The sequence below is a fragment of the Argiope bruennichi genome, chromosome 7, assembly GCF_947563725.1.
Source record: "Argiope bruennichi chromosome 7, qqArgBrue1.1, whole genome shotgun sequence".
In the NCBI taxonomy this organism is placed as follows: Eukaryota; Metazoa; Arthropoda; class Arachnida; order Araneae; family Araneidae; genus Argiope; species Argiope bruennichi.
The window spans coordinates 103562292-103586572 of NC_079157.1; the positions used below are offsets into that span (position 1 = coordinate 103562292).

Below are 24281 nucleotides of genomic sequence, written 5' to 3' on the forward strand. Positions count from 1 at the left end.
AACATGCATTTCAGATGTATAACATTAGAAGATTATACCGTTATATTCAAATTATGTAAATGATCTCACAGTACTTGGTGTCTTGATTTCAGAAATTTTATTCATTAGTAATTAAATTTATACAATGTATAAACTGAATTCAAAATGCAATCGGAAAGATAATCTGGCATTTATGATAAAGAAAATTACTCACAATTTTCTACGTAAAGAAAATCAATGCTAAAAATGTATTGGTAATATGTTTGTATAAAAAGGGGAAAATTGGTAGAAAATGAATACAACAGAGCATTCATAAATCATAATTTATTAAAGAAAAATACATAACACATGATAAAATGAACAATTACATCCTCCTTCAATGAATATTTTTTAAACAAAATTTTTCTGGCTATAATATTATAAAGCTCATACACACAGAGATATAGATGTGAATTTATCTAAACTGTAAAGGGCTGATTCTTAATCCAATAGTGTCCTTTCCTATTTCTGCAACACTGCACACTTTGCAGACATTACCATTGTATTCAGGGAAATAGCTAGTTTGACATAAAGGACATTTAACTTCAGGTTTACCTCTATAAATTGGCTTGTAAGAAATGCCACAAATAGCAAATGGATTATGTTCATCATAAAGTAGTTGATGTTGATCAACAGGATTCTTTTCACAAGCTTGCAAGATTTTCCTTGTTTGCTGAGCAACTTCGGTTCTTGGTCCCAACTCCAGAAGCCTGCGAGCAAATGATGCAGCTGTCTTGTAATTCTTTAACTTGAAGAACAAATTAACAGCAGTACGAAGAGTAAGAATTTGATGAATAGATTCTAACTTGCAATGGGTGAAGTAAGCAGCCATTTCACATGTTCGTTTCTGTTGTTCCAAAGTATCCTTTGGCAAAGCTTTTCTGTCTAATTCCAGAGACAATCCAAGAACATATTCACGGCAGATCTCAAGAAGTTGTTGAGCTTCAGATATCTCCTGCTTGTTTTCCACTACCAGCAGTGGAATGCTTAAAAGCAGAATCCTGAAGCGTTCAATCGCTTCTTGGAATTTCCCTGAAGTTGTTAACTGGTAACAGGACTGTAAGCGCTCAATCAGAGTATTCAACTTGCAACCAATAGCAGGAACACCATTCTTAGGACCAGCTTCACTCCAGTTGCGGAGCAAATAGCCATTAAGGGGTGGGATTGGTGACATACCTTGAAAACAGGATCTGCTTCTTGCGTATGAAATCATGAAAATTTGCTTGAAAGGCTCAAAATTAACAACTCCAATTTGATCATGCAAAAGTCGGAAGGCTGTTTCAAAAGATCCAGCAAGAATATGGTCAACAGCCAGTTTGGAATTATTGACCCACATCTGTGTTTGCGGAACACCACGAGTAGGAGCAACAAAATATCCTTCCTCGCCAGAAGCAGCAGCAGCAGCTGAAGCCTCAAGTTCGGGAGGAAGTTCCAAATCTTCATCTTCGACATCCCATCCACCTTCTTTGACATCACTTTCAATAACAGAATCAACATTGCCTTCTTCATCCAACATAAGTTCAGCATCATCACCCCAGCCTATTGAGAAAAAAAAGAATTACAATTTTAATTATTTTAAATTGACAAAATTAATTCAAATTCTTTTAAATTAATGACTAATTAGATTAACTAAAACACAAATAAATTTTTAAATTCTATTGAAGAAGCAAGTAAAGAATGTTTCTATCAATCAAATAATGACTGTATTAAAAAAATATCAGAAAATATTTTACTAATATAAAAAATAGTAATTTTTAACTCTTGGGAGTGGTTCTATGTATAATGTCATAAGACCATGTATGATGTAGGAATACTATTTATTCAACTACGAAAAATTTTCAAGCGTCAAAAACAATTTAAAATGCTACATTTTTGCTTTATAAAGCACAAATAAATAGTTTCTTTTTAATTTCATTTCTGGCAATGCATTGCTAATACACATTTTGTTCAAAACCTTTAATCAATTTAGAGCTTACAGAAAAGAAAAAAAATTCTATCTAGAGACCAAATTTTTCATCAAAATATAGAAAAAAATTAACAAAATCTGGAGCATTAATATAAATTTTAATAGCACTTTCATAAAATATATCAAGCTTTTAATTTAGCAAAATTTACTACAATTGTCTGCACATTTCATAGTATTTGTAGCAATTTAAAAATATTTATATGCAATAGCATATGAATAGCAATGATTAATAAACCAATAAAGATACATAAAATACCAAACTTAGATACTAACATTCACAATTTTTACCATGAATTCTTTTTTTGACAATCTACCTCTACAAATAACAGAATTATGTCAGCATGTATGTGTGAGTATGTGTGTGTTGACTATTTCATAGATCTAGAGCTTTCAAATTTGGCATTAATATATTCTAAAAAGTTAAATATGAGTACAAGAGCAATTCTTTTTTAAATTTAAAATTATAATTGTAATTAACTAAAAATAAAAAAGAAAATAAGATTTCTATGCTAAATAATGTGTTCTGTGTGAGAAAAATAATATAAAATTTTCTAATAAAAAACCTGGAACAATTAGAGAGAGAGAGAGAAAATGTACCATAATAATAATTAAATGTTAAGTGTATATTAAATGTAACCGATTTCAAAAAAATTATTGGAGATTCCAATCTGAAATACTTTTTCATACCTTCAGCTAAGTTGTCATCAGGGACTTCAGCTGCCAGGGCAGTTTTTCGAGAACCGATGGCACCATCAAAGAAGCCCTTTGATACACTCAGCAGAGGCCAGTTTTCTTCAGATTTATTGATTGGGCAAGGAGGTTGAAGAAGTACAGCACTGGGATCTGGCTGTGGTAAGGTTACATCTGATTTTTCCATTATTTCTTTCAGATTTTCAGCCTCATCCTCTAGTCCATGTGTGATAGCACACAAATATGCCACAGATGTTTGTCCACAAGTCTAAAATAGATAAATATAGTTTAAATTTTGCTACATAAAATAAAATGCCCACACTGCATAAAGAGATATAGAATAGGAATAAGCATGTATGCACACAGAATATACAGGACGTCCCTCTTACTGTGACTCAATAACTAATTTCTAAATTGCTAGAGAGATATATATAATTCTAGTTGAAAAATTGCTTTAAATGATAGGAAGAATTTACGTTGAGTCAATAAATGTATTTGTAAAAAGTTACAAATAGAAAAATCCAATCATTTTATGATTAAAATTGAATTAGTTACAACTGTTTAACCTAAATAAGGTTCATATATAAATTTATTCAAAGGAACAATTAGAAAAAAAAACACACACACACACAAAAATGCATAATTTTAATTTGTAAATGAACCCTAAAGATCTCCCTTGAGGCTCTGAATGTGTCTGTAAAAAGCTTCCTTACTCAATCAGTTGTAGTCATAGAAATGGGATTCTTTTTTTTTTCTTTTTTTTTAATTTTACATTGTACAGAATATATTAAATATGATTGATATAGCTGGATACTATGTAAAAAGTTAAATTCTGTAAATTTTCGAAAACATATTAATATATAAACAAATAAAATATAATTATCACCACCATTTAAATCATTTATTAAAGAACTATTACATCTATCTCTAGCACTTTAAAAATCAGCAATTATGTTACAAAACAAGTGGAAAGCTGTCTTCACACATAAAAAAGGACTTTAGCTGAAGAGAAAAAAAAGACTGTCTTCCTTTGCACAATCACTGTATAATATAATTTTTTTAATCTAAAAATGAAAGACACTTTTAATGATAATCAACACAAGTTTCCAATATTTGTACGTTTTTTAAAATAACTTCATCCTTATGAAATTATATAAATAAAATAAATTTAAAAATGCAAAAAAAATCCATCATACTTAAAAATGAAGTAACATTTATTATTTGTGAATATAGCAGATGTCTGGTAATTACTTAAATGCTATAAAATATTCTATATAGTTTTATGTGTCAACTATGCGCAAAATGTTTTAAAACCCAGAAAACCATGGATATCTGAATCATACATACATATTAATTTATTCAAATCATTTTATTATTTACAAACAGCAGAATGTGGTTAATGATGTTTTGAAAATGCAGACAAACTGATAAATCTGTTATACTTTCAGAAGAGGCAGGGGGGATATTGATCTCAAAGAAATTCTCATTGTCTACTTTTTTCCAAAATATTTTGAAGTTCACTAACTAGTTTTAATTCAAATATTTTTTTTATCTGTAGTCAATTTAAATAAAAATAAAATGCACATTAATGTTTATGCATAATACACATGAAGTATATTTAAAGAAAATAGAAAAAGAAAATAGGTTTACAAAATGCAAAATCATTTATTAGTGAAATAATTTTCTCCTTTATTATTTAATACATTATTTTCACAAATTTCAGAAATAAAAGATCGCAAAGATTTCAAAGGCCAAGTTAAATGTAGTTTCAAAATGTAGGATAAAAATATACCAATTACAAAAAATAAATGATAACAAGTCAACCATTAGTTTGTGATTTACGCTGTTACAATGTTACAATAACTACATTGCACAATTTGACAAGATCAATTCATAAATAGGCGATGTTCCAATAACTGCATGGCATTGTAATAATTTTAATGCAGTAATATAATAAGAGAAAAACATATTACAAATGCTGCCTTTCCCAAACCATTTTCAAAACACCAAGGTAAGAAACTCCTAAACTTTTCTTAGTCATTTGCTGATACATTAAAAATATAAAACCAAACTTTTCTTTAGATAAGTAAACACACAAGGATTTCAAAATTCTGGAAAATGAGGTATGTAATGCAATGCAATGGGGAAAATGTAAGTGCATAATACTTATATGCGATTCATTTAGATATACATTACTTATCTATTAACTGCAACTGTTCCCTTTTCCTATATTATATATATATATATATATATATATATATATAAAATTTTGATAAACAACCCAAATTTATTAAGTATCATAAACCCCAAATTTAAACTATTCCAAAATAATGTCAAATATTTCATATTAAAATGCACAATCTTTTGTGAAATTTACATAAAAAAATCTTTTGCTTAATGCATATTTCAACTGGAAACTTTACTAAAAAGGTAACAGTAAATGAAGATTATTATTAAGCTGGGAAAAGAAGCCATATGAAAATCTGCAACACATGGTCATGAAAAATATGAAACTAAACTCCTATTATGATTCATAAAAAACATGGAATTATTATAAATTAAATATTTCATATGAGAAAATTCAATTTATTTTATACAAGGACTATTTCCAAGAGGAAATTAAATATCAGCAATTAGATTTTAAAAAATATATCACAAAAGAAGAAATTGACAGAAGAAGAGAAAGACAAACCATAAAGGTAAGTTACTTTAAGTACAAAATATCATTTTAAAAATATGAAATGAGAATTAATTCATGTGACTTCTACGATTATGCATGTTTTTAAAATTCCTTCCACAAATGAAACGAGGAATGATCCTGCCATTAATGTAGTCCATAGACTGTTTATATTTTGAATGATGCTATGAAATTATAGAATGTATGATATTTTTCACAGCAACCTGCTAAATTATTTTAATCATTCTAAATTTATGACTATATCTAAACTAAACTGATATATTTTTATGAATATATGCATTTTACATATTTTTTGAGAAAAAAACAGCTTCCTTTGCTGAAAAATTTGTTTTTATTTTGTGATTTTAATTCTTGTGCAAGATTCTTTCATAAAAGTTTTTTTTATCTGCATCCATGAAAATTATTTTAGATTAGAAGTTGTTTCAGCAAATATAATTTCAGTTTTTGTTTTGTTTCTTTAAGTATAAACTTGCATTTCATTTTGAATAAGTTTCAAATTAATTGTATTTTTTTAGAATAAATTACTTTTTTGCTTTATTTATTTTTCATATTATAGAACTTTTCCCCACAGGCATGATAAAGGTCTAATGCTTTTATCAATAGAAAAAATTCCAAATTTCAATTCCATTAGAAGATAATAAAAAGATTGTTATATTTTATGTTATGTTTCTTTGATAATTTTTAGAAATAAAAAAATTTATTAATTTAATTATGCATATGGTGTAGTTTTCAAAGTTCTTTCAGGGTCATATTAATGGGATTTAACTATCATATAATTCTTCCCTAATTTGATAAAATTATCAGATGACACTATATAAAGATTTTTTTTTCAGAACACTGGTGTACCAATTTATAAATAATAACTAATAAATCAAGACAAACTAATTTTAAAAAACATAAATTAATAATAAATTTTAAAAATATTTATCATCAATTCCTGAAATATAGATATAATTCAGATTAAAATAACTTTAAATTTGCAAACAACAAAAAACTGATTTTACTGAGAAAGTAATGCAAAAAAAAAAAAAATGCATTTGAAAATTATACAAAATAAAATAGTATTCTAAATTAACAGTTCAGATATGAAAAAAAAATTTTAATTACACAAATTATATTTCCAATAGAAAATGTGTTGTATATAACAGTCATCTGTGATCATTTCCTAAGATCAGCTTCACATCTACACCAAAATAAACAGATCTTATCGTTATGAGCAAATAATTGAGAACTGTGTAAGGTATTTGTCATGCGAAGGTATTTGTCATGCGAAGGTATTTGTCATGCTTCTAATAAAACTAACAACCTGAATCCAAAAATTATTATTCAAACTGTTTTTATAAACACAATAGCATTTTCAACCATTAGCATAGTATTTTGCATACTGAGAATCATGACTCCTGATATGTCATAGCATTCTTTGGAATTCCTTAATTTTAATACCTATAAGTAAAGGCTATTTTAAAAATTATATCTTGATATGAAGACTTTTAGGAAGATAAAAAAAAATGTTGGATAATTATTTTAAAAGCTTTTTCTTTTTATCATTAAATAATTCAATATGTTCAATTTTTCAAATTTTTAAGTCACTATTTAATTTTTTATGTATAATTTTTAAGTGAGATTGTAACATTTTTTACCATCTAAAAAGAGATCACAATTAAAAAAGCATAATCTGTTTCAGCAAAATTAACTTTGTTTAATAATTTTAAAAAATCAAAAGAGGTATTTTTGTACTTAAATAAAAATAACTGTTTTAGACTAAAGCAAAAAAAAAAAGGGGGGGCATAGTATATTTTAAAAAATAAAATTTTTGTAAATATTCACCTTCAAAATTTTAACTCTTTCTGCCACATCTCCAAGATATAATGCATTCTGAAACTGTCCACTGGTATCTTTACGTATCTCAGCAATTTTCATCATCTTTCTCAACTTTTCCAGATTTCCAGTGATAAGATACAAGAATGATAACTTGTCAAAGTTCTTTGTCCGTTGGTATGCCATTTCTACAACCTATAAGTTAAAAAAAAAAAAAATGAAAAAAATGAAAAAGCAAAAAAAAAAAAAAAAAAACGTAATGAAAAATAATTTATTGTTTTGACTCCCATCCCCTTAAAGATTTATTTTGAAACTGTCCTGTCATAAATGATAATTTTTACTGTTTAAAAGTAAGAGTGCACTTGAGATTAACTTTTGGAGGCTCATTTTAAAAAAATCCTTAGCTTAAATTAGTTTAAAAAATCCTTAGAAAATTGTATTTAGTAGAAACTTATGTTCTTAGTATATCAGTTTTAATTAAATTACTTAACATGGCTATTAATTGCACAATATAGCAGATCATCTGTAACTTGAATGTAACTGTTTGGGGAAGGAAGGAGAGGAATACTATATCACAAAGCTCACATGAAAGGAAGTAAACAATCAACCTATAATATACAGAAAATCTAAACTCTATTAAGATAAGAAAGCTACAATAATATTAATTATTTAATTATAACTAATGTATTCCAAAGTTTAAAAAAAATTATTATGTTTTATTTCATTTAATAACTTACAAATATCAACTTGTAACTTCAATAATACAACTTTAAAAAATAATTTGACTATTTTTTTAATTATAATTTTGCAATTTTTGACTATCATTTAAAATACTATGCAATTATTTATACTATTAATATCTCACATTTTGGAAGGGTTTGTTTTTTCAGCAAAGTAAAGACACAATGAAATCAAATGAGAAACATCGAATTAATACGTACTGCTCTACACATGTGAACAACTCTTATAAATGGTTTTGATTTATTTGTTTAAATATTTCATTGTTAATGCTTCATAAAATTATTAATCAAGTCTTAAAGAATTAAAAACTTCCCCTCATAGTTCTTATCAAATACTAAAATATTAAAATGAATCAGAATTGCATTAATTTTTTCATAACATTTTTATTAACTTTTAGCTACTCCTATACTGAAAAATGTTTTGCTCTTAGTTATTTATAATAATACATTATTTAATTATAATATTAGTAATTTAATTATTTACAAATATGAAGGAAAGTGTACTTTTTTAAGGTTTTAAAATACGTATTCTGTCTATATGTATTAATAGAAGCCAATAAGTTGAAATAAAATGAGTCCCTTCATGTCTTTAAAAAATATTCTTGAAATTCACAAGCAATAATACTTAAGCTAGCATTTACTTTTAAAAGAATATGTAGGGATCATAAAAGAAATTGCAGGCATAGCTAATGAACATAGATCGTGAATAAATAGCACTACAAAAATTTTAATTTAAATAGTCTTTATTTGACTTTAAAATATACTAATGTGATCTGAAATTTTTTTTTTAATTAATCATGCAGTATCAATTATATTTTACAAATTATCTAAAAAAATCAATTGAACGCAGACTAAAAAATAAAAAAATAATTGTTATTAAAAATGCCATACTTTAATCATTAATCAAAGCTCATTCAAAATGACAATTCACAAGCTATTTATTAATTCAAAATATAAAAACTGATATTTTATCAGAAATCTGATACGTAAATAAGATATATAATATGCAAGTATTAAAAATAATCTCTAATATTTTCATAATAAAAAATAAAAGAAATTTGAATAAATAATTAAAAATTTATTTATATTGTAGTATTTACTTGATGATTTCCATGCAACAAAGCAGCTTCGCCAAGTTTCTCCCAACATGCTTTATCATCCAAAATTCTTGCTGCATCCAATGCAACCTAATAAAAATACATTCATATTAGTAAAATTTACAAACAGTAATGAATATAAACTACTTTATTATGCAAACTGACACCTTATAAAGCCTTACCTCAATGTTGCCACACTCAAGTGCAAGAGCAAACCGAGTTTTTTCATCTTTAACAAAATGCAAAGCCACTTCTGGATAGCCTTTCTTTTGAAGGTAAGCAATTATGGATTGTCCAACTAATTTAGCATTTCTTACCATATGTAGAACCTTAAAGCAATAAGCATCAGATTATTTTTCTTGAAGAATCTGATACCATTCTTTTATGAAAACTGACACAAAATAAATATTTTAAATGATTAATTATTAACAAATGTTAATTATCAGGCAACTTAATTTTTTCTACAAATTTGTACACATTCTGCATTGCAGTTTCAAGCCATTGAACACAACTTTAATACAATTTTCATTTTATACCTTTTTTTTTTTTCATTTTTTCAATTACACCTATAATTTCTATAAAATTTAGAAATTACAAATGTCTGATTAAAAGTTTAAATAAACACCAATAATAAATATGCCCATATAAAGAATTGTCGAAATTCAACAATAAATTATAATGTACATATATTATGTTTGTATTATATCTTTATTAATTACATGTAAATTAAATCAACAATTTCTGAATGATATGCTATACAAAAATTCTAAGTCCTGAAATTAGGTAATGTGAGCCCACAAAAAACAGGAATTATATCTGTTGATACAAGAATTAAACTCTTCCCAATATGAACCTAATTTTTACATAAGCTTATATTTATGTAAAAAATTAAAAAGTTCCACCAAAAATTACGATTTTGTTAAATCAGCAACCAATGTGAAGATATATCATTCTAATAACTTTCAAGTTGAATGGTTTTTTTGAGTTTTAGGTAATATGATGATTTTTGTCTTAACTTAAAAGAATTAAAATATAATACATCATACACACATTATGCAGGGAATTAACTAATTGTTATTTTCGATTATTATTCAAATAAAAAGTTATCTGCAATACTATAATTATATTTGGACACTTAACAATTTTGTACATTTTGCTCTCTCCTCACTCCCCTTTTTTATTTCATCAATTTTATTACAAATATTCATAAGAATCTTTTTTTCTATTGATGAAATAAATAAGCATTGATGTTACTTAGCTTACAATATTTTTTTGAACAATGTGAACAAAGAATAATGACAGGATTTGTTGCCTAATTTAAAAATAAGAATCTGAAAAATCATATGCCATTCTAGATGTTAGTCTATTATTTAAAAACTATTACATCTTCTATTATGTAAATTTTTCTGCCAAAGCAGTTCTAGCATTTAAATTAATTAAGCTTCAAAAGACATACAGATTATAAAACATAGATGTATGCTTTAACCCCTTAATATAATCATAGTTCTTAACTTCTAAAGAATATGCTAATTTATGAGGGGGGTTATTAAATAACACTTTCCTATTGTTTTGGCTGTGAATACTGTAATATCTATTATATGATAATAATTTGATAATTATTTTAAAGTATTATAAAAAAAAAAAGGATATAATTCAACACAGAACCACCAACAAATTAATTTGAATGCAATGTCTAAGTTAATACTATGCTTATATAAAGTTTATTCCAAATTTATCTTTGAGAGCATTTTCTCAGTATAAATGTTGCAGCTTAGAAATATAAATGCAATAATTAAATGCTCAAGACAAAATTTATCATTAATTTTCATATAAATATTCTGAAATATACTAATAAAAATAATATTTTTCAGCATAAAATTTAAAAAATACATATCAATATTAGAAAGAAAAAAACAATAAATGAAAGTAAACACAGCCAATATTTTGCAGTAAACTATCTGGTTGCTAAAGATGACTGATTACATAAAATCCAAGATTTAAAGCATTAAAAAGTAAATGAAATCGTAATAAAGATTTTTAAAAAGTCTCTTTCAGAGAGGTGATGTTAACAAGAAATAATATTTAAATATCATACAGTGTTTGAAAAAATTATGCACAAATGGTGAAATTATATAATTTGAAAAATAAAAATTTTCAATAATTAGTTTATAGTTCTCAAATTAGAATATATATATACTAGAAGAAAAGAATACCACAGAAGAATCTATTATCATATATTGAATATAATAAGCAGCACAAGTTTTTAGAAAAATTCCATAAAAAATTTAATTAAGAGTGTCTAAAATTAATGCTCACTTCTTCATATTTTCGATTGACAAGAGCAAGTTTAAACCTATATTCAGTTGGATCGATGGTCAATACTCTTGGTCTGCATTCTCTATCCAAACAATACACATTGGAATCTTTTACTCTTGTAATATAGATGGGTACATCCAAAGTTCGAATGATGCCATGGTCCCTATTACAAAATAGAAGAATATTAACATTCATAAAAATCACATAAGTTTGACTGGTTGATTTATCAGAAAATCTTTAATATTATAAGGAAAGAATTTTTAAAAAATTTATCCTAGATTTTTATTTAAGAATCAATCTCATTTACTACAGGCATATATATAGCCAAATGATTATAAGAAATAAACTTCCTTTGTAATCGAATGACATAAGATAGTCATGCTCACTATAATCTAAGTATTTTAGAAAACAATAAAATGTCTTCAGCATGGGTTCACCCAGAATGTACTTAAGTATTAGAATAATAGAATGAGCTGGCAGTAAAAATGAAGTGCTCCAGATTTTGTCAGCTGTTTAGAGGTTACAAAAACTTTTGAAGATTTTAATCAATAGCGTCTGAAAGAATCACGGCACATAAATAATTTTTACATTATTTCAAATCCATTAAACTTTTAGATACTAGATATATCATTTGTTTCATTTGACTTTTAACACAGTTTAATTTTTTTAAATACTTGTAATAAAAATTACACTCTTATAATAAATTCAATCACATTCATTTCTCCATACAAATGGATACATTTTATTTTACATATACTAACAGAAAAGCAGCAAAAAATTTGTCAAAATAATGAAAACAAACACCACTACCTTTACCACTTACTTTTCTATGGAAAGTACATTCAATTTTAATTAAGTCACTTTCTAAATAATTTTATTTTTCATAATTATTTTTAAATAAAATTTTACATTTTAAGAGAAAAGTCAATATTAAATGGCATATGAATTAAACACAGCAGATATGAGGATTTTAAAATATCAATTCCCATTTAGTCAATAAGTTTAAAAATATTTTAATCAAAAGAATAAAAAAATAGGGCATGATAGGAATACAAAACTTAATTGAAATGAGCCACAATTAGCTTTCCTGGTAAACAAATTAATAACATGAACAGTTAACTCAAATGATTTTGAAATAATGTACGAAACCCATAAATGTCTCCAAATTTGTCATATTAACCTTATTCATTCTAGTAAACATTCAAACAAACTGCTATACTTGGGGGGGGGGGGGCAGATATAATCAGATCAGAATAATAAAGCAAAATATGTCAAAAAATTTTATTTCACTCTTTACAAATAATTTATTAAGTAACTGGCATGAAAAGATGCCGAAGGAAACCTACCCATTTGTTAATGCATATTTAATGTGGTTAGAAGTTGTATATATAAATACACTGTTGTCATCCCATGCACCACTCTTGACTCTACTATTTTCTTGAACTGTACAGAGCACATCCAATCTGCGATTACATATGGTGATAACATGCTTACTGAAAAATGCAACGTGGCTCATGTCACTACTCCAAATAACATATTTAACTCGGGCTGTTTTCACTGTAGCTAATAATCTGCAAAAAAAAATAATAAAAATATTGTATTTATTGTTTTAATATACTTCAGTGAGAGATAAACACTATATTTAATATTTTAAGATTTATTTTTATTTATAAATCAAAAATCACAATCTTCACATTGCAATAAATATAAAAAAAAGCTTGCTATAATATTTATGATTCAAAGATTTTAGACCATGCAAACAACTTTCACAACAAATCACTCCTATAAATAAAACAAATTGTAAAATTATGAAAAACAGAATTTTCTTTAGGAAAAGTGTATCAATGCATAGAAGTATATTTCAAATTCACATCTTTAAAAAAAAAAAATGCAATAGTTCCATACTTTCAATTTTTGGGGAAAAAATTAGGAGTATTTTAGTATTTCAAATTCATTATATTATATTCCAGCTTCATAGAAAGTTCAATTAAGCTTTAAAAAAAAAAAAACGATATAAGCTTAAATATAACCTAAACACTTCATATACCCATCCATGAAAAATTATGTCTCATACATATTGAATATCAGTATTTGGAGGTCAAGATAGATATTCACATTTAGTATAGTAAGATTTTAATGCACATGGTTCATTAATATAACTGCATACAAGTCAAAAGTTTGCACTTGAGATAATTTAAAACAAAATTGTTTTGTGGCAGGTTTAATAACAGAAAAAATATTACCAAGCACTTGGCAACAAGACAATTACTGAACTTCTGTAATGCTATTAAAAGAGTTCACACTGAAATTACTTTGGGATGTAGTTCAGCTTCCAGTAACCAAATTTTATAGCTAATCGCAAGAGATTTTCACATGACAAGCCATTACCTTTGCTATTTTTAGCCTCAAATATTTGTTATTTGTTTATAATTCAAATTTCTCAAATAACATTATAATAAATTTAATAAACTTATATTGCATGTTTAAAAAAAAATTCTATCATTTCTAAGAGATTTCAAACACTCAGAAGTATTTATCCACTTAAACATTTAAAAAAATACAGAATAAAACAAAAATACAATATGTGAGCTAAGAACAGAGACCAATTCACAAGTAATACAAATTGTTGTTTGTGTTTTCAAATCCTGAGACGATAACTAATTAAAAAAGTTATGTACAAATTTAACATTCATTAAATGTGAGCAAAAGAAATAAACACGTACAAAAGAAAGTGACTAAAATATTTTTCTATTAAAATACCCAAATAAATATATAAATGAGCAGCCTAACTATAGAAATTTTAGCTAATTTAATAAAATTTAAATAGTAAACATAATGAAACTAAATGCCAGATTATGAAAAGTTGATAGCTATTTGAACGTTCTTTTGTTTTAATGCTAATGTATACACAGTAAAAGCCAGTCTGAACAATTAGTGCAAATAATCTTTTACAATCAGTATAACTTTAAAATAAATAAAATATTTCTTAAGAGAATTTCAAATTTGTAGCAAGAATTAACATAATGAAAATTATATACTAGTATATATTACATGCTTTCAATTAAATATTAGATGCATATTATATTACATACATATGCACTCTCAAGGATGAAAAGGACTGCAAAATTATAATACCTATTTTGTTGAACATCAAATAGAATGAGACCATCTGAATCCCTGAGTAGAAGCATACCAGTACCAGCATAAAATATTTCATCACAAGGTGGAGCTTGCACTTTCTTTGTGACTTCATTTTTCATATTCTTTATAACCAGCTATGTTAAATTACACAAAGTCATTGTTTCAATAAGACAAGCACTAATTGCTTAAGAATTTATAAACAGTTCTTTATCAGTTTTAATAAATAAGAATTAGGTTAAAAGATATAAAGATAATGAATAATCATTTTTCTTGCAATAATTTATAATTTTTATAACATATTAAATACTGTTTCAATATAATTTTACATGTATGTACATGATGAACTTTCAAAAACAAAACCAATCAGTTGCAAATATGCATCTGCATCATTTGAAGCAAATAAATATTTAAATTCCTTAATTTGCATAATAGGCGCTTGTATTTTATAATAAAAAAATTATTATCCACACAAAAAACTTTCATGCATTTGTATACTGTTCCCTGAGCAGAGAGAATAGGGTATACTGTTAATTAATAATAAAGTTCATCTAAAAATTATGAGCCATTGCCGATTCAGAAACTTTTTCTCAAAAAATCATTTAAAAAAATCTTCCCATTTGGCAGTTAACTGCGAAAATTATTTTTAAAGTTTTATAATACTTATTCTAACTAATAACATTTTATTCCACCATTTAGTATAGTTAGTATTTTTATAGCACAAATCTTTTACAAATATTTTTTAATCAAGTTAAAAAATAATGGTCTGATATTTTCATCTCCACAAACTAATAAAATTCTATATCTCTCCTTTCTTTAGTATATAGTTTACATTTTTACATTATTTCAGCATTTTTTATATCATTAACAAGAAATGAAATCTTAAAATAACAATTTTTCTCCTTAATCTTAAAAAGTTTATGATTGGAAACATTTTTCAGTCTTTATTTAAAATTAAATTTCAAATTCAATTCATAACTAAAAAAAAAATTTGTTCTTGTCCAATATATGAAATTAATATAATTCTGACTTTATAATATTAGTGACAATGCCACAAATTTTAAAAGACTAAATGCTTAATAAAATTGATATAAAAAAAATCTAAAACAAACCAGCTAATTATTTTTAACACAGAAAGTTTAACATTATACTAAAATTTGTTTTTGGTACAACTTTCAGTTTTAAATTATAGGATAAATTTTAAAAATCTGCTGCCCATTACACATATTTAACTAACAGCAATTATAATTAAAAGAAACACAATGCTGTGAGAGTCACTCAATAATTAAAAGCAAATGTTTCGTTAATCAAAATTATTTGATTTTCAGAAATCGTGAACTATAATGTCTTCTTAAGATTAAGTTTCAAATTAATCTTATTTTTAAAAAAACTGTGTGACAAGCATTATCAAGGCAAATGCTCATTTCAATCAGTAAGATTAAAGAACCATTATATTTTTAAAAAACAGGAATATGCAAAAAGAAAAAGCTTACTGTATGAGTACGATCTAAAACTGCAAATCTATTTCGAGCAATCCATACAGCAGTTAAACCAGAAGATCTTTTACAGTCAGATGTTTCATTCAGATTTGGATCAATTTCTTTGGGAATCATGTACAAATCATAAGTACTATTATCAACATTGTTTGTACGAGTACAAACTAAAACCGCATTCTCAACGTGATTATAAGATATGCTAAAAAATAAAGAAATCAATATTATCATTTCTGAAAAACTGTATTATACGAGTGCAATTTATAATCACATTACAACGTGAAAAACCCAGTTTCACAAATTAGTTGAAAAACTAAACACCAATGAATTCATTTAGTACTGTAATTCAAATAAAACACAAAATAATGAATGATATTTGCAAATGAAACAAATTATTACAGCATCAATTGGTAAAACAACATTGGAATAAAAGCAAAAAGAAAATTTAAAATATTATTCAGAAACAAATATATAAAAAAAATCAAAATAAAGTTTTAAAAATTATGCTTTTTAGCATTGAAATATCATTATTTAAGAATGATTGTATGCAATCAAAATAATTTCTTTAAATGTTTGTTAAAATTTTAATAGCACAAGGTCCAATTTTAACCACTTTGTGTTAAACATATATTTGTTTGCATAGAAATACTATAATATTTGTGTACAAAAAGAATGTAAATAAAATCATAGAAATTGCTAAAAGGCATGCATAAAAAATTACTTATGAACATATAAAAATTAATTACAAATGACAAACAAAACTCTATAAAATTATATTTTCTTATCAAAATTTCTTATACAAAAATGACTCCTTAAAGCAATGTTGTATATGAAATACAAATTTAAATTAAGATAAATATAATACCTAAACACTGGACTCCTATTTCCCCCACGAAGTTGCAGGAGAGCAACATCCTTAGACTGATTGAAATCCAATCTTCTCAAATAACGATCCTTAACATAGTACAGCAAATTATTATGCACAGCAAATGATGGTCGTTCTCTTTCTAATTTAAAGATGATCATGCCAGTATCATGACCAGCAGCAAAGAGATTCAAGCTTGGATGAGCAGTCATGATCCAGAATCTGTCGTGTTCACGACGGAAAGTGTATAGAGTTGTTCGTTTCACTAAGTCCCAGACTCTGATGCTTTTATCTTCTGAATTGCTAAGAATTAACTCTTGCCTAAAAGGATAAAAAAAACATATATTCTACACTTGATACATACATACATATTATATATATAAGCATTATTTAAAAATATGATCAATAGAGAGAAATCATATGCATCTTAATGTTACACCAAAAATGCATTTTTATCTTGAAATGTGATAATTTTAAAACTGGATTTAAAGCTTACAATATAATAAAAATGTCTGCTTAATATTTAAGAATTAAAAATCTAAATTAATATTACTGTTCACAGTTTTATAGCTCTTTAATATAAAAAAACACTAAAATGTCACATTATATGTATGAAATAACTAACAAATATCCTTAAAAGAGAAGAACAACTGAAATAGGATTAGAATTTAAATTAATTATATTAATTAATGTATATTATAATTTAAATTAATTAGAAACCATTTATGACACATTGTTAATCATTTCAAACAATAGCACACATAAACCTTGAGTAACATTACTCAAATGAAGTTGACTGAAACATTTAATTTAAAAAAATTATATGATTACAACATTTTTAATGCTTCAAAGAATTCTTATATATATATATATATATATATACATACTTTGGGGGGAATACTTGTTAAATATCTAATAATTGCTTTACTTAGACAATTATTTTATGAAATTTACAATCATACGTATGTTGATTTTCCTACTGAAAAAAAAAAAAAAACACACACACACACACACACACACACACACATTTGATTTTTCCACAACCACCAAAGTTAAAACATTTATAATGAATGCAAACTGCAATAGCACTGCATGTAAATTCAATTCTAGATATGGTAATTTCTTGAAAAGAAAAATATTATACTTAAATTTACACACACACACACACACACACACACACAAATACCATTTCACATAATTGGCAATTTTTGCATCAATACATATTTAAGAAACTGGTGCCATAAATATATTTAAAATATCAATAATATATCTTGATAATTTTTTTATGAGTATTTCTGTATATTCAGGAATTACTTACCTTGGATGGAAAAGAACACAAGACACATTATTGTAATGTCCTCTACAATTATCAACTTCCCATGCCTTTGAATCATTCATTCTCCACAGCTTAACTTGTCTATCATCAGCTCCTGATACAATAAGAGGCAAAGAATTGTGGAAAGCAGCCCAGTTAACACCACGATCATGACCTAAAAAAATTGATTGAGGATTAAAACATAAACGGATTGTAAAACAAAATTTTCATTATTATTCTATCATTGTTTAAGTAGCAACATTTCAAACAGAAAAAAAAAAAAAAAGCAGAATTTATATAATCTTAACACATCAAAGCAAGAAGAAATTTTTTAGTTTGTAAAATGAGAAAGAAACAACTTCCAGAATTATCAACTATATTATTATATATTTATATTAGACATTTATTTCAGTATTTAATATCATATTTTGTAGAATAAATATAAATATCGGTAGTAAATCATATTTTGCTATTTTCCCATATCATTCATAATTATTTATTTTTTATTTCATATGGTTATAATTATTATTTAACCATATGAAAATGATTATTTTTATAAGATATAAGAAATTCATTGCATATTTGTATAATTAATAGAGGAAACTATTGTCCATTGCATCGGTCACCCTTATTTCAATCATTTATTATCAATATTATATTCAATCATCTTGTAGCAAATTACCTTAAGCAATACTTCCAAAATTCTTTGCAGAAAACTAATTATTATTTACAATTTACAGAATTGTTGAGGATTTCTATTATATTCTGGTTTGTAAGCATAATAAATGTACAAATATTGTCAAATAAATGTATTTGTAATTAGTATGTTTATACATGACCTACAAAGATTATCATTTATTAAAACTATCATCCTTTGTAGCACGGATTGCCAATGCATTCTGTATCAAGAATCAACTGGCAGAAGATGGGTACTAATTATTATGAGGGAGTTTTTTCAGGTTAATATCGTATTACAAAACAAAAATTAGTAGAATCAGTATGAAAATATCGATCATGGAGCTATAAAATAAACAAAAGATTCTATATATGCTGAAGACAGAAAGAAAATTACAATTAGAGAATTTTATGAATTATTTAACATTAAATTTAAAACATTGATTTGGCATTTGTAGCATTCAAGTTTGAAAAAGAGAAATTTAAATATAATGTTTGATATTATATTATATATATATATATATATATATATATATATATATATATATATATATATATATATATATATATATATATATATATATATATATATATATATATATATATATATATATATATATATTCTAAAAAGGAAGAACATTAATAAACCACAGATTGATGAAGAAATGAATTTGGTTTAAATTTATAATAATAATAAAAAAGAAATAAAATTAATAAATTAAGTAATAATAAAATTTGATTAGCCAAGTGGAACTAAAAAAAAACGAAACAGAATAATTAAAAATGTTTATGACAAAGTATATAATATAATTATCCAATAGAAAACCAGAAAAGAGAAGAACAAGACCTTTTAGCAGTACTAATATTTAAATCTTAAAAAAAAAAACCCATAAAAGTATACATTTGAGATAAAGTCTTTCTTTTTCTTTACATCTAGAACTAAGATGGAACAGAACTAAAAACAATGTAGTTTGTATACAGTATGTGTACATACATTGTATACAGTAGAACGTGATCTACAGTATAAAACCATCTTGTAGCATGAATCACTGCGCATACCACTAGAAATGTTCTTTTTTTTATTAGCCTTTTTTTATCTTACTGTTTATAAAAAGTGTTCCCAAATGAAAAGGAGTTCTTACAACTTAGTAGTATCAAATCCTAGCAAGTTAATGTATTATCTGACATGGTGCAACCGTATTCCTAGCTGCAAATATATAATTAATGGTTTTGCCTCAATATTTTGATTACTGAAGTGTGGTTCTTATAGTTTGTAGCATTGTGGATTTCTCCAGATTGGCACAAAAAGTAGTTATCAGATTTCTTCACATAGAAGAAGAGTATGCTTCACAAATTTTTATACAATGAAGGATGTATAGAGAGCAGTGTTTTGCATAATGTATCATATTCTGATGGTATCAACATTATAAAGCAGAACATCAGGGGCTTTCCACACTCTGGGCAGGCACACATTTTGATAAATAGTGCATAATTTCATCTGTAGAGGAGCACAAATGACAAAACTGCCAGATCACAATATTTGTAATTGTTGTTGGACAATAAAAAAGAAAAGGAACTGTATCACAAAGTCCACAAAAAGCTTGGTTATGCTAAAACAGAAAAAAAAGACATTATGGAAAACTGAATCCATCAGCAACCCCACAAGTTTCTATACTGACTGAAGTCAGCCATTATCTTTTTACGTGCTGGGATCAGCATTGCAGTGCCAATGCTGATTATTAATAGTTGTTCTGTTCCACATGAACTATAATCATAATATTATAAGTAAAATTTCTTTACATATAACTGTAGTCTCCTTTTCATTTGATACACCATATAGATAGCTAAAAACAAAATTAAATAAAGGCAATATAAAAAAAATATCTAAAATAAAAATGCAATTTGTTTTGAACAGCATAATTTAAAAAAATGATTTAAAGTACAATAATTTTCCCAAATATTCATTTTAAAATGCTACTCATTAAAATATATTATTGATAATATAATAGAGATTTTATCATGATTGCAGCCAATTTTTTCATCAAGCACAATCAAAAGGTTTTTATCAGACTTTTATATCACCTTCATAAACTAATAAAGATCCAAACTATGATATGAAAGTTATAAATGTAATTTCATTTTTTTAATCTTCATAAATTAAAGCTAAAATAGACAGATTAAGCATTCCACTGAGATTAGAATATTAAGATGAAAAGAAAACATTCTTGTTAAAATGTGTTAGTTATGTTAGTTTCAACTGTTTAGCTGCAGAATGATCCAGGTTATCTTGAAGATTGAGAAGATACTATATTTAAGAGTTACAAGAACTTGCTTGGTTATTTCATTGTGAAGCAAACATTAAAAAAAGAAAATTGAACTGAACATAAATAATTGTATTTGGAGAAAGAATTTATAATATATATAAACAAAGAACATGTACAGGCATATCAAGTATAAAAGCCATGTCACAAAAGAAAAATAGAAAATTCTAAATAATTTTAAATTCATAAAGTCACATTTTAAAAACACTATGAATTTTTAGAAAAAGTGATAAGGCAAATTATAGCATTATAAAGTAAGTTGCTAAAAAATGAGAAATATAGCCATTTAAGCTTAAAACAGTTAATAAATAAAGCTCCTATTCCCACCCTTCAAAAAAAAATGTTGCATTAATAATAAAAATCAGTCACCTTCCAAAACATGCTTCACTACAGCATCTGATGTTCCAAACAAATCTGTATGTGAAGGATTTTTTAAGTGTTCTTCTAATCCTCCAGGCCCAGGAGCCACATTCTTTTTCCGAAGACCAGATATATCCCAAACACGGACAGTTTGATCAAGAGAAGCAGATACTACCAAATCTTCAGTGGGATGGAAATGAGCACACATAACATAGTGGTTATGGCCAGTTAAGACGCAGATACATGCACGAGATTGCCAATTCCAAATCCTGATAGTCTGATCATCAGAAGCACTAAGAATCCAAGGATACTCATGGTGAAAAAATGTTGTTCGAATATAATCTAGATGGCCCATAAGGGTAAATATACATCGCCTTTGCTTGTAATTCCATACCTGGGAAAACAAATAATAAGAGAATCAGTACAAGTGAAAAATATACAAATAATTTATTATTAGTTTATGCATAAGTAACTTACAGCATTTATTTTAAATTGATAGAATCTAAAATAATCAGATAAGATATGCATTCTTTTTGTATTTTAGTTTTTTTAAACAAAATGCATCGCAATTTTCTGTTAGTAACAAAAACAAAAATAGAAACAGGTATTTCCAAACACATTACATACTATTAAAAATTGTGCTCAGAACTGTATCCATAATTATAAATGTGTCAAATTATGAAAAAAAAATCGCTAATTTCACAGCTTGGGGTTTTATAAAATTAGCCCATTTGCATATATTTCGGTTGCTGCCCCAATTACATGAAACTACAAACCAATATTGTCAATACAATTAAAGACTTAGAAAGGTAGAAAAAATAAAGAAAATTCAAAAATTTTATAATAAAATATATTAATTTACAAACTTAGAAAAACAGAATATTAAATAGACAATATAGTATAAGCTCGATTTAATGTCATTTAACCAATCGAAAAAAATAAAAACTGCATACTAGAAAATACTAAATAAGGGTATGAGAAAAGCTAAACAATGATTATGAAATAAAAAATAATTTTAATTACATGTCTATTATTTCTTCCTTCACAATAGTTCAGAATCAGTTTTTAAAATTATTTAAAGAAATTGGTGTTCAGTTTTTATCAGCTACATGCAAATTGATAATGAATCCTCAATACATACAAGTTTTTGCAATCTTTTATCTTGATCTTCAATATTTGAAAGGAATGCTTTCACTATCACGAAAGATTCTATGTCCTTCATTATCTTCTTGATCAACATTTAAACCATCTAATTCTAAGTCTATCAAATCATTTAGAGGCTGAATCTCTAAGGACATTTATATCATAAACTATATAATCCTCCAAGTCATATGAAATAGGAAGGAATTTTTTTTTCTTCTATTAGAATTTTCATTATTAAATTCTGGAACTGAGGATACATTTACTCTCATGCATGAAGATTCTCTTTTATGCTGAAGAAATCATATGGAGGGTTTCGAGTATATTCCCCATCTTTTTCTTGCCTCTAGATTCTATATTTAAAAAAGTATTTTTCAGAAATTGATTTCAAAAGTATATTTTAAATTAATCTTATAATTCCAAAATCATATAGTTAAACTTTGCTTTTGCAATTTTCAGAGGATTTTGAAATTCCATTTCGTAATTCTAAATTTATAAATTGAGCTTTGCATTGATCAACAAACATAAAGAATGTTAATTTCTGCGAGTGCATTTCTCCGTCCAATTTGTAAAGTTTGTTTTCAAAAATTATTCTTGTCATTCAAGATCTTTTATTTGATTAACATTCAGAGGAAAGTTTTTCATATTCTTAAAATAATTTGTTTTTTAGATTTTCTAACAACTAATGGTGTTAACCCCACCCCCCACACACACACAATATGAATTAATGCATAGTAAAACAGCAATCACAATTTCAATAGATTCCCATCATGACAAGTTCACTCTTTATTGCCAAAGTTCTATCAGAAAAAAAAAAAATTGTAAAATAATCCTGTTTCATCAGCAATGAAAATGCCTTTACAAAAATAATGTTGTATCAAGGACAGTAATGTTTTTATCCACCAATTCTTAGACAATATTGGTATTGACTGCAGTACTCATCATAAATTTATGGGATAAACTGCATCTAAGCTTAAAGCAGTCTATCCAACCATTTGAAGTAGAGAATCCTAGAAATACAAGTTAAGAAGTAATTTATATTGTTCTCTTTGAAAAAGAGGCAATTTATTAAAAAAAAAAAATTTTTTTGTTCCATGAACTTTATTGAGTCATTGAAACAAGAAATTTCCCAATTCCTCAATGGTGACAATTTTAAAGTTTTTCTTTTGAGAGTGGGTGGGGGCAGATTTTCTGGCCTAACATCTGACTGCATTAAAATCATTTGCAAAGTTAAATCTGGAATTCTAATTAATTTAACAAAATCAGCTTTGCTCCCAATATAAGAGGGTTGTGACTCACATCCTGAAGGGGAAAAAAATCCATGTGTTATTCCTATATACATATGCAATATAAGAGGAATCACATGAACAGAATTCATATGCTAGTTATAATTGAACAACAAAACTCGGAACTCTTGAGCATAATTTGCGGGCACTTCATTTCTTATGTTTGAAACAGTATGTCTTCTCATGTGCATAAACAGAATCCATAAATATCAGCTTCAGATCTTTTGTAGGACTATTCAGAAGAATTTGAGGAATTAGCAAGTAAAACTGTGCACATAAATTTACGAAACAAACAGAATATTCGTTTTTCTCATAACCTCATGTTACAAACAGCGTTCCTGGGCA

At 25.9% G+C, this 24281-nt stretch overlaps 1 protein-coding gene across 1 annotated transcript in view; it reads right to left on the reverse strand.

Moving 5' to 3' along the window:
• Nucleotides 1-288: 288 nt before the first annotated feature.
• Nucleotides 289-24281, reverse strand: part of LOC129975939 (coatomer subunit alpha-like) — a 32545-nt gene continuing 8552 nt past the window's right edge. Inside the window, exons 2-13 of the mRNA XM_056089236.1 lie at nt 21520-21904; nt 18158-18329; nt 16840-17160; nt 15975-16176; nt 14479-14618; nt 12690-12914; nt 11344-11506; nt 9210-9356; nt 9031-9117; nt 7200-7385; nt 2672-2942; nt 289-1557 (exon numbers count right to left, since the gene is read on the reverse strand). Of these exons, the coding sequence (XP_055945211.1) occupies nt 434-1557; nt 2672-2942; nt 7200-7385; nt 9031-9117; nt 9210-9356; nt 11344-11506; nt 12690-12914; nt 14479-14618; nt 15975-16176; nt 16840-17160; nt 18158-18329; nt 21520-21904 (3423 nt within the window). The 3' untranslated portion in view covers nt 289-433. The remainder of the gene's footprint in view (nt 1558-2671; nt 2943-7199; nt 7386-9030; nt 9118-9209; nt 9357-11343; nt 11507-12689; nt 12915-14478; nt 14619-15974; nt 16177-16839; nt 17161-18157; nt 18330-21519; nt 21905-24281) is intronic.